At 38.2% G+C, this 11,778-nt stretch overlaps 1 protein-coding gene across 1 annotated transcript; it reads right to left on the reverse strand.

Moving 5' to 3' along the window:
• Positions 1 to 3,854: 3,854 nt before the first annotated feature.
• On the reverse strand, positions 3,855 to 11,489 carry LOC134609339 (fibrous sheath-interacting protein 2-like). The gene is made up of 6 exons (XM_063453019.1): positions 11,418 to 11,489; positions 11,037 to 11,147; positions 10,684 to 10,800; positions 10,164 to 10,325; positions 9,775 to 9,827; positions 3,855 to 3,876 (listed from the first exon to the last, which is right to left on the reverse strand). Exons 1-6 carry the CDS (start codon positions 11,487 to 11,489, stop codon positions 3,855 to 3,857), a joined length of 537 nt encoding a protein of 178 aa, XP_063309089.1.
• Positions 11,490 to 11,778: the final 289 nt, after the last annotated feature.

Genomic DNA, 11,778 nt, shown 5'->3' on the forward strand with positions numbered 1-11,778 from the left:
ATAAAACAATAATTGTAATGCTCTACGGAATATGTTGGCGCTATATAAATGCTAATTATAATGAGTGTGGGGGCTGATTGTGCATGTGAAGGCTGTGTTTCTGTGCCTCCCCATTCACTGAGCAGCATTTTTGTGTGTATTCAACTCCCCCCCCACCCCCCACCCCCCATCATGGGAACCGTGTAGACAAGAGTCCCATAGTGAAGGGGTTAATTACCATTTTATCTGATGAATACCAATGGCTCTATACGTTTCATAGATTGTGTTTTATCTCCTGTGCCAGTCCTTATTTATTTCTCTCTGCATCACGGTGTCAGTATAAAACAGTTTTTTCTTCTTTTTCTTTCAGAAGCATTTAGAATTCAGAAGGATAAATGTACAGCCGCTGTTACAAATTGATTTAGTATGTAGAAAGGAACACTGCACTTGGGGAGAAGGGAGGAGAGAGATAGAGGGGGGGGGGGTACGGAGGAGGGAGGGGATCCCCTGCTAAATTTGAACGTTTGCCCACTGACAAAGAAATGATCAGTCTATCATTTTTCTGGCCCAGGTGTCTTTTATACAGGTAACGAGCTGAGATTAGGAGCACTTGTCCACAGAAGTAATCAATCAGATTCCAAACTCTCCACCACGACCAAGACCAAAGAGTTGTCCAAGGATGTCAGGGACAAGATTGTAAACCTACACAAGGCTGGAATGGTCTACAAAACAAACGCCAAGCAGCCTGGTGAGAAGGTGACAACAGTTGGTGCGATTATTAGCAAATGGAAGAAACACAAAATAACTGTCAGTCTCCCTTGGTCCGGTGCTCCATGCAAGATCTTACCTTGTGGAGTTCTAATGATCATGAGAACAGTGAGGAATCAGCCCAGAACTACACAGGAGGATCTTGTTAATGATCTCAAGGCAGCTGGGACTATAGTCACCAAGAAAACAATTGGTAACAATCTACGCCGTGATGGACTGAAATCCTGCAGCACCCGCAAGGTTCCCCTGCTCAAAAAAAACACATGTACAGGCCCATCTGAAGTTTGCCAATGAACATCTGAATGATTCAGAGGAGAACTGGGTGAAAGTGTTGTGGTCAGATGAAACCAAAATCGAGCTCTTTGGCATCAACCCAACTCGCCGTATTTGGAGGAGGAGGAACGCTGCCTATGACCCAAGAACACCATCCCCACTGTCAAACATGGAGGTGGAAACATTATGCTTTTGGAGTCTTTTACTGCTCAGGGGACAGGACAACTGCACCACATCAAAGGGATGATGGACAGGGCCATGTGCCATCAAATCTTGGGTGAGAACTTCCTTCCATCAGCCAGGGCATTGAAAATGGGTCATGGATGGGTATTCCAGCATGACAATGAGCCAAAACACACAGCCAAGGTAACAAAGGATTGCCTCAAGAAGAAGCACATTAGGGTCCTGGAGTGGCCTAGCCAGTCTCCAGAACTTAATCTCATAGAAAATCTGTGGAGGGAGCTAAAGGTTTGAGTTGGCAAACGTCATCCTTGAAACCTTAATGACTTGGAGAGGATCTGCAAACAGGAGTGGGACAAAATCCCTCCTGAGATGTGTGTAAAGCTGGTGGCCAACTACAAGAAATGTCTGACCTCTGTGATTGCCAACAAGGGTTTTGCCACCAAGTACTAAGTCGAATGGGTCAAATACCTATAAATTGATTTGCATGTCAATGAGTGAAATAACTTTTTTGACATGCATTTTTCTTGAATTTTTTCCTTTTGTTATTCTGTCTCTCACTGTTAAAATACACCTACCGTTAAAATTATAGACTGATCTTTTCTTTGTCAGTGGGCAAATGTTCAAAATCAGCAGGGGATCAAATACTTTTTTTGTATGTCCTATAGACTGTAAGCCCGTTTGAGCAGGGCTCTCTTTAACCTATCGTTCCTTTATTTTTTCTTGTAATTGTCCTAAATAAATCCCCCCTCTTATAATATTGTAAAGCGCTGCGGAATCTGTTGGCGCTATATACATGGCAATAATAATAATAATAATAATAATAATAATAATATGATCAGAATGTCTGAAAAAAAATATAATGTAGAACTTCACATCACTGAATTTATCGTGGAAGTGAGTGCCTCCACTGCTGACTCCTTGTCAATCACTGTTATTAGATCAACTTTATGAAGTCAGCATACGGTGAGCAGGAGAAACAGATAAACTGTTTATTTCTCTTCTTCAATGCAATTTCTGTACCAGTACTGAATTGGGTTGTATGTTGATTGTTGAATCTGTAATATATTTGTAAAATAAAAAGCGACCATCACATGAGAAATGAATAAAGGGACACTCTGAGCACCATATATACTACAGCTCGTCATAGTGGTTATGGTGCCAGGAGTGCCCTGGTGTCTTCTCCATTGTTAAAGTCGAACCATTTTTGAACATCAGCTGATTGCTCTCAGCCAATGAGCTAAGCTCTGCATTGCTACCTAATGCACTATTTAGGGATTCCAGAAGAAGTCAAACTGCTGAAAAATGGTTTGGCTACATGAAATGGTGAGTAACAGGGCACTCCTTTGTACTATTATGCTTACTTTTTTTTTCTTTTTTTTTTACAAATATTTTATTTAATGGATTGAATTTCAGAAAGGTGATGGTTCGGTTTTGATTTTCATATGCTTGAATATGAAAGAACATTTTGTCAGTGAAAACTGATGTTACATTTTTTTTTTCTTTAAATCCTTTATTTATTTAGAATTTTATTTTACAAAAAACAGTGTTAAAGGGACACTATAGTCACCTGAAAAACTTTAGCTTAATGAAGCAGTTTTGGTGTATAGAACATGCCCCTGCAGCCTTACTGCTTAATCCTCTGCCATTTAGGAGTTAAATCCCTTTGTTTATGAACCCTCGTCATACCTCCCTGCATGTGACTTGCACAGCCTTCCATAAACACTTCCTGTAAAGAGAGCTCTATTTAGGCTTTCTTTATTGCAAGTTCTGTTTAATTAAGATTTTCTTGTCCCCTGCTATGTTAATAGCTTGCTAGACCCTGCAAGAGCCTCCTGTATGTGATTAAAGTTCAATTTAGAGATTGAGATACAATTATTTAAGGTAAATTACATCTCTTTGAAAGTGAAAACAGCTCTTTTTTTCATGCAGGCTCTGTCAATCATAGCAGCCAGGGGCGGTGTGGCTAGGGCTGCATAAACAGAAACAAAGTGATTTAACTCCTAAATGACAGTGAATTTGCAGGGCAATGATCTATACACTAAAACTGCTTTATTTAGCTAAAGTAATTTAGGTGACCACAGTGTTCCTTTAACTGAAACGGGAAAAATACAAGTCAAACAGCGTGCAATTTGGGGTAGGTTACAATCCATATTACACAATTGTGGTTCATGCCCCGCACCTAAAACCTCTGAAGACAAGAGTCATCCAGTGGGCCTCATGCAGGACCAACGGCCGAGGCTCCTTTCTGGGCATGGAGCCGTGACCTCGCCAGAGGTCCAGCACGGAAACCCCTGGAGGGAATAACACCATACCCAATAGCCGCAATAAATATAACATTTTTATTTTGATGCCTTTTTCTCTTTTTAGACTTTATGAGAAATTTCACTAAAAAAACAGACAAAAAAATGATGTTCAAGTAAAACTTTTATATGGCGATAACTGAATGTGCATGTTATTACAGTCACCAATTATAGATGAACTGTCACTTTTGGGTTCTCTGCATTTATTTTGTAAAGACCCCTAATGTGACACATCTATTTACATTCAGACAAATGAAATAATGCTGAAAACACACTGTGTAATTCTGGTATTTATCAAACTACCAAAAAGCTTTATTAGAGATATATCTAAAAACAACAAATAATGTAGGGCTAGCTTTTCCTTTCTTCAAACCTACAGAGTGAGAGAAAGATCATTATTAAACTCTGCAAAAACACGGCATTTATCAAAAAGCTGACCCAGCAAAGGCACTTGAAGTAATACAAATTTAAATTATTTCCCACTTTAATCTATACATGAAGGTAGATATGTGAAATGAGAAGAAATGTCTAACACCCAAGTGGCTGGAGATATTTTTCTTTGTAAAATGTTTAATTTGTTATCAAAGTTAACAGCTGTTAGGGATATTCACAAAAGTGTGAATTTTCTAGTGGCTTTCAAATGTAATTCAAATCTATCTAAACTAGAAAACACATCCCTAACTCAGATATGATTTCAGTTCAACAGTTTTGGCCTAAAAATTGCTCTGCTCTTGCTCAAACTTATTATATAAGTAATTTATTTAAATGGGTCCTCAATTTGGCCTCGGAAATGCCATCACACAATCATCTATAAATATATATCATCAGCCATAACAGCAGTCACCTTTATCTGGCTCAATGGACACCTGCAAGGTGTTGGACATGACTCCTCCGCAAACCTCCATACATACAAAGATAAGGACCAAGTTGGTCCTTGTCTCCTCATTGTCACATATCATTTATACATACTGCATTTGCTAACATTGCCTTACTGTCATCCGGGACGGAGTTGAGCAGGCAAGGGTGTAGGCTGAAAGGAGTGGGACCATATGTGAAGGGTGTTTTGGGTTTGAATATAAAATGGGACGAAACCACCCTTAAAGCTTGGTCAGGGTGATTGTCAACCTCCTACCTCATGGCAGACTATGCACTGAGCTCCACTGTAGAGCTCTCTGCTTGGTTCTAATGCCCTATTTTCCTGCAGCCTAAACTTTGCTCAGCATAATAAACTGCTGGACAGATTTGATCATTTGAGATGTGTCCTGGACTCATTTTTGTTGGGACAGAATCCCCAAATGTGTGATTGCACTGGCAAACTTGGGACTGTTGGCACACACACACACAAACAGTGGTATTTAATGGAGTATTCTGTGTTAAATACGTCTTCTCCGGTCTTTTTAATGACAGCCGAACGTGCGAATTATGAAATTAGCACAAATCACTTTTGAGTGACTGATGATGAGAATATAGTAGCTATATATAGTAGCTATTTCTCTTACAGGTTTGCAGATATATTAATGCTTAAGAAAAAAAACACATGTCTTGCAGAGAACTCTGTCTAACAGTTATACACCTGGCTCTGTCAATTACAAAAAAAGATAAAGAACCTGCTAGCAAAATTACCCACTCCAACTCCATATTGCAATGTATTATTTATCAAAGTGCTCTGTCCATACAATGGGCTCGGTGATGAAATCCTATGCAATTCCTTCGATCTCTACAAAACCTCCAACATACCCTATTGTTCCAGGCTGCAGCTGATACAACTACATAACATAATGGTAGAGCTCACAGGTCTTAGCTCAATAAATTAGAAGCACTACATCCTTTATCTTACAGACAAAAGATTTATACTTGAAATAAAAGCACATTAAAGTATAAAAATATGATTTAAGGAAATATAGATTTCTATTTTGTTTTAACAAAATAGGCTTTCTAATGTATAGTGCTTTTTCCTGCAAAAACAGTTCTTCACTTTAGCAGCACCCAATCTAGAAGTCATAGTGATGTTTTAAGTGGCCATTGTACCAATGTGTGGTGTGTGGAAGGTGTGCTAATGTGACATTATATATTGGAGGCCAGGGTTAAACCCTAAAGGGCCGATGGTATTCACAAGCTAAAGACTTATCATGCTGCTGCTTATTTAACACTAGCAGATCTGTACATTCCGATGTTTATCTGTCATGCTTACCTGTTCCGGAGCTCCTTCCCCCCAATCCGATGGCAGGAAAGACTCATGTGTGTCTGTTTGTATACAGTCGCGCTGATGCCAGAACGTTCTGACTCTGAGTGCTGAACGAACTCAAAAATTAACTCCAAAGTAATGCCAACCAATAGTTTAAGTGCCCTGGCTATATAAAGCCAGGGCTTCCTGGAGGAAGTTGCCCTGTTGTGGTTCTTGTAGACCCAAGGGTGCGGTTATGTTGTATTGGATTCCTTGTTACTGACTTTGGCTTGTTGAACCGTTTGTCTTCTCTCTGTGTTCCTGTCACGTCTAAACATTTGTTATGAAGGAACACAACTGCAGATTTCTTATAGTTTGAATATTTATTATAAAAAGTAAAAGGTATTGACTTTAATTCCAATTTACAGGTACTGTAGCTTTAAGTAATAAACGATAACTGAAGTCCACAATTATAGGCACTGTAGCTTTAAGTAGTAAACGATAACTGAAGTCCACAATTATAGGCACTGTAGCTTTAAGTAGTAAACGATAACTGAAGTCCACAATTATAGGCAATGTAGCTTTAAGTAGTAAACGATAACTGAAGTCCACAATTATAGGCAATGTAGCTTTAAGTAATAAACGATAACTGAAGTCCACAATTACAGGCACTGTAGCTTTAAGTAGTAAAAGGTAGTAATTAGCAGACACTGAATCAGAAAGAGTCTCTTAGTAGTGTTTAGGTGATAAGAAGTTACAATAGCTGTTCCATAGGCTTTAACTGAAGCAAGACGGATGCAGCTAACTGATTTAAAGTATGAGTTGAAGTTAGCTGTAACGGGTTTGTTTTATCGAAGGACTTTGGAGACAGGAAATAACAGCTTTGAGATGCAACGCTTATCACAGAGGTTTTACTTAGCTTCCGGCACATAGAACACTGGTTCCCGAGATCTCCTCAGAGGCGGTTATCCTGAATGGAGAGAGGTCAGCTTTAGTCGTGGATGAGGAAAGGTGAAGGGAACTTGAAGTCTTCTAGTCCGGTCCGGTAACAGAGGGCTTTCACAACGATGTTGTAGCCGGTTCGTGAGTACGGAACGTAGTTCAATAATCCAGCGTCGATCAGCTGGTGCGGTCGGATTAAATAGGGAGACCGTGTCATAAAGGGGTGTGGCTAAGCTCCGTGGAACCAGGAAGTAAGAGGATACCATAGTTAAGGCATGACAGTTCCTGACCTTTTGGCTTATTTATAGATTGTTCTGGTTTCTCCTACTCTTGACCTCGGCTTTCTCTCTGACTATTCTAAACGTTAATTTTTTTTTTATTGTATTAGAAGAAGAATCATTTTCGAAGCTCCGTTTATTTTTTTTCTTTGCTTTTTTCACCACTCTTCATCCACTTCATTAACTGATGTAGTGGGGTATGTGGGTGGCTGGAAAGCAATGATTCCAAGATGCATATTTTTTTTCTGTGGGTACAAAACTGGCCAGCTGACAATACAACATTAGTTTCTTATTAAGTGTTCTTGCATAGCAAGACCACTTAATGTTATTTTACATTTACACTACATTGACAGTAATATACCGAAACGTGCGGATTGTTGCCGATCGGATTGCTATTACTTTGTGGAACGTTTCGCAGAATGGTTCACAAAATATCGTCGTTCTTGTGGCGACATTGGTCCCATAGGAATGAATGGCAAAATGTTCAAAACTAGAGTGGGAGCTGGCAAAAGCTGAAAACCAGTGGAGCTGCCACCACTCCCTCATTTTCAGGCCCACCTACACAAATCTTATATCAAAACATTCAGCTATCCCTGCTGCCACAAAAAATGTCCACAGCTAAGCCATAGTCCTGTTATTTTTTACAATATGACCATTTGTTTGCAACTCACGCCGTCCATTGACATTCATTGAAACTCCACTCTAGCCACCTAAAATTTGAAGGGCCTTCATTATTAATATTTCAGAGACATACTATGCATCAAAATGTAGGTCTGGGTCTTGTCATTCTCACAATATAAAGCTCTTCACTGTAGGATTTATAGTTTTTAACCCCTTGAGGACACATGACATGTGTGACATGTCATGATTCCCTTTTATTCCAGAAGTTTGGTCCTTAAGGGGTTAAAATACAACCATTTGAAGATGGCATCCGCCAGTGAAGTGAGCAATTTGGAGCAGTTTGTTTTGTTTTGCCCTATTTGAAATCTATTAGTTCCTGTTGGCAGTTGGTGGAATGTTCGAGGGATTTGAAAGATTTGAAAGCTCTTCTCTGCCCTTGCTGTAGAGTGAGTGAACCACACTCCAGCCTTTCCCCAGTTACTCCAGCCACTCCAACCACACAACAGTTACTCAAGCCACTCCACCCAGTTACTCCGCCTACTCCAGTTGTAGATTACTGGTGGAGGCAAGAACACTTCACACAATTTCCCCAGAAATTGTAGCTTTTCTAGTTGCTGTTTGTTTTTGTTTTTTATTACATGCACATTTGAGGTACATTTCCGTTAGGTTAGCACTTATTATGAGATCTTAGAAAGATATTCATAGGATAGCCCAAAAGCGGACACACATTTAGATAAATAGGATGCTTTTTGATAAGTTGATGATTAGATATATTTTTATAAATATGAGGATTCAGTTCCACCATATGGCCATATTGTGTTAAGCCCACCACTACTTCAAAGTACCCCAATATCACTGGGTCCTACACTAATTCTACCAAGGGAGAAAAATTAAATAGTGCGAGTGCTAAATAAGCAAAAGTGTATTTTAATAATCTCTTGTAAGAACTTTTGTATATATTATTCCTCAGGGGTCGCCCCCACCCATGAGTTTTACAGTTACCAATTTCTGTTCTTCATTTTTATTGTAAGAACTTTTACAACAGATTATTAAAATACACTGCAATGTACTTAGCACTAGCACTATTTGATTTGTCTCCTACACTGGAATTAGTGAAGGACCCACTGATATTGGGATACTGTGAAGTAGTGGTGGGCTTAACACAATATGATATGGCCATATGGTGGGCATGAATCCCCATATTTGTTTGCTGAGATACGTGATTTTAAGTAGCCTTATAAAATAAAAAATAGATTTGTATGTGTGCCCTGTTCCTTCTGTATGATGTATATATTTTGCCCTCTATGGAAGCACCATTCCTGTGAAATGCATGTTCTGGGTGTGCACCCAATTTACTTTTTGTCTTTATTGTTTAATGATTGATAGAGTTCATAGTATAGTGTTTAGATATTACTCCCAATCAGTTAGCGCAATCAAGATTAACATCAGTATTTTTCTTTGAATTGCTTTGCAGGAATACACATGATACAGCACGCAAATACCAAGAAACAAAGCAAATATCATTTTCAAATAATTTTTAGTAATCCACAATTGAAGAATCCCTGATGACATGAATGCCCGATTTTATGAGTTAAAATATGAAGTTTGTGCTTATTTGCCTTGTGTATAATGGTACCAGCAAACACCTCGAATTGTATCTGATTAAAGGCCAATCTGTATGATTTTTTATATTGTTTGTTAAAGTAACACTGGAGGAAGGCACTAAAACCGCTTAATCTCATTAATATAGATAAAGTGCTTGGAGTACCTGGGCGCTGAATCGTTTTCAATTTGTTAAACACTGAATGAAGGTCCCCGGACGCCTGCTGTCCAGCCCCTCTCTACTGCTTAGGTTCATACTTAAACATTAGTTCAAGCAGCAATAGTTGGCAGTGATAGGAACTCCACCTGCTGGCTCTCAGAGTATCACAGACATCTATTGCTGCTATACACTGGTATAGCTAAGGTGGAGTTTAACTACTCCAAGCAAGGGATGTGCAGTAGGCCCCTCATTAGGTGTTAAACTATTCGTGATTTAACATTAACCATGGAATAGGTGCCGTGGATTGCAGACGCTACAACCAATTCAATTAGACAAACTTGTTATAGTGCTAGAGTGTTTCTTTAAATAAAATTTCATATTTTAACCCACATGTTCGTATGATGACATTTTTTCATATGTTCGAACTGTTTTGAAGGAAATCACACGTGGCAAAATCGTCAAGTAGTAATTACGTTTTATTAAGAAGTATGTAGTTTAACTAACTTGGGATTATCATTGGTCGAAGACGAATTTTCTCTATCTTGTTTCTCTAACTTCTAAAAAAGAAACAGATTATTATTATTATTTATTCATCTTTTTAAAATTGTTTTTAATTTGAGTGGCTAAGTATCATCCCACTGAAAATTACACTTTGTCTACTATGTTGACTGTTTTTGCTATAAATCTGAATCCAACTTACTTTTTTCATTTTCTTTCTGTGTATGCTTGAGAGGTACTCCCTGTACTCGTTGTACTGTTTTAAAGAGCAAACAACCTAAACAAGAGATTTTCTTTTAATTCAATGTCATTCAGTTAAATTTATGTATGCAATATATGTTAGCGTAAAATTAAATGGTAGTGGCATGTTGCTTGTTTTTGTTTTTTTATCCTACCTTATCATCGCTGGTGATAAATCCCTGCTGACGTATCCGTTGTCGAGGGATTTTACTCTGGTAATATTCTTTTAAGCAGGGGTCATGCAGGTTATTGTAGGTTGTCCTCATCAAGCGACAATATGGATCCTCAAGGTCAAATGATGGACTTGGCTTATAAAGCTGCAAAAACATTATAACATAAAACATGTGTGCACTCATTCTGTAAACCTATTCTGAAGAACAACCATTAGCATAAAACAACCAATATATAAAATAATTGGGGATTGTTTGAAAGGTTAAACATAGTAGACTAATGCTTATCCACTTCAGCTATTTTGTTATATGGTAGAAGAGTTAATAATCTACAATATAACTAATGATTGATGTGAGATAGTAATTTATCAAATCTTTTAATGCTTACTTTAATTGATCATTTCCATGGTTTGGCATTAACTATACAACCTTTCATATCAATCCGTAGCCCTATTTCAATTGTCTTGAAAATATCTGCTTACTAGTCTGGATTAGTATTAAATACCTTTTCCGAGAGCTTGGTGGTACAGAACTGGACAGGTTGTTTAGGACTCACTGGAAATTTCACTCCAGAAGGAACGCTCACAAATTGTTCTGCTGGGGGTGCTCTAATGAAATCCACCTAAACAAATAGAAATTCAGTTAATGTAGATTGCAGAACATATGTAATATACATATTAATGTGATTTTTTTTATAATTTATACTTTGTTGAAGAATGACATTCACAATAAACTAAAAAAAAAGAAAAGCATCAAGAAAATGACGATGTAAAAAAAATCTCAGGTTCACAGCCTGTGTCTGCAAAATGTTCCCTTCCTAATATGAATCGGACTATGGATTTAAATTGTAGTGTATACCTTTTCCGAGGGTTTTGTGGTAAGCATTGGGATCCGATTATTAGGACATGGTGGGAGTTTGATCCCCGAAGACGTATTTTTCTGTGTTGGCCTGGCTCTGATGTTAGATGCCTAAAATAGAGAATCATTTTATAACAATTTTATGCATGCATATATAGGTAAAGTAATCCCTTCTATGACTATTCACATTCCATTTTATTTTTTCTGATGATGAGGCATCAAATTAGTCACCAAAATTATTATACTTATATGGGGGGTCCATATGGATCTTAATAATTATACTTATCGCCATACATTGGGCATAAAAAGGAAAGGAACTGGGTTAGAAGGTCAAATGGGCAGGGGGTGCATGGATATAGTGATTACATATCCCCTATTCACCTTGCCATGTGTTGTTTCTCTCGAAATAACTGGAAACATCTGATTCTTCTCGCTTGCAAATCTTTCTGCCATGGTTATACAGTAATAACTGTTAAGGTAGGTCCTGGGCAGCAGATATATATAGCCTAAACTGTCAATGACATCACCACAATGCCGTGACCTCATCAGATACCTTAAAAGGACATCCCACTGCCCTAAAACAAAATTCATTAAAAATCACTGTTAGATATACCCCAAATTAAAAACTGCATATATTTTATCATGCATTCTTTCATTGGGGATATATCTAAAAATAGTTTGCAAATCCTACAGTTCTTTGTCCACTGCATATGGAAGTCCTCCCCTTCTAACCGCGCCCAGA

The sequence above is a fragment of the Pelobates fuscus genome, chromosome 4 (assembly GCF_036172605.1).
Source record: "Pelobates fuscus isolate aPelFus1 chromosome 4, aPelFus1.pri, whole genome shotgun sequence".
Taxonomy (NCBI): Eukaryota; Metazoa; Chordata; class Amphibia; order Anura; family Pelobatidae; genus Pelobates; species Pelobates fuscus.

Bases quoted from the DNA above. Each gene is read 5' to 3' on its own strand.
- LOC134609339 (XM_063453019.1), bottom strand. From the start codon at position 11,489: ATGGCAGAAAGATTTGCAAGCGAGAAGAATCAGATGTTTCCAGTTATT. The intron at 11,148-11,417 runs GTGAATAGGGGA...TCTCTATTTTAG, and splicing joins GAGAAACAACACATGGCAAG to GCATCTAACATCAGAGCCAG. The intron at 10,326-10,683 runs GTATTTAATACT...ATGTTTTTGCAG, and splicing joins CCACCAAGCTCTCGGAAAAG to CTTTATAAGCCAAGTCCATC.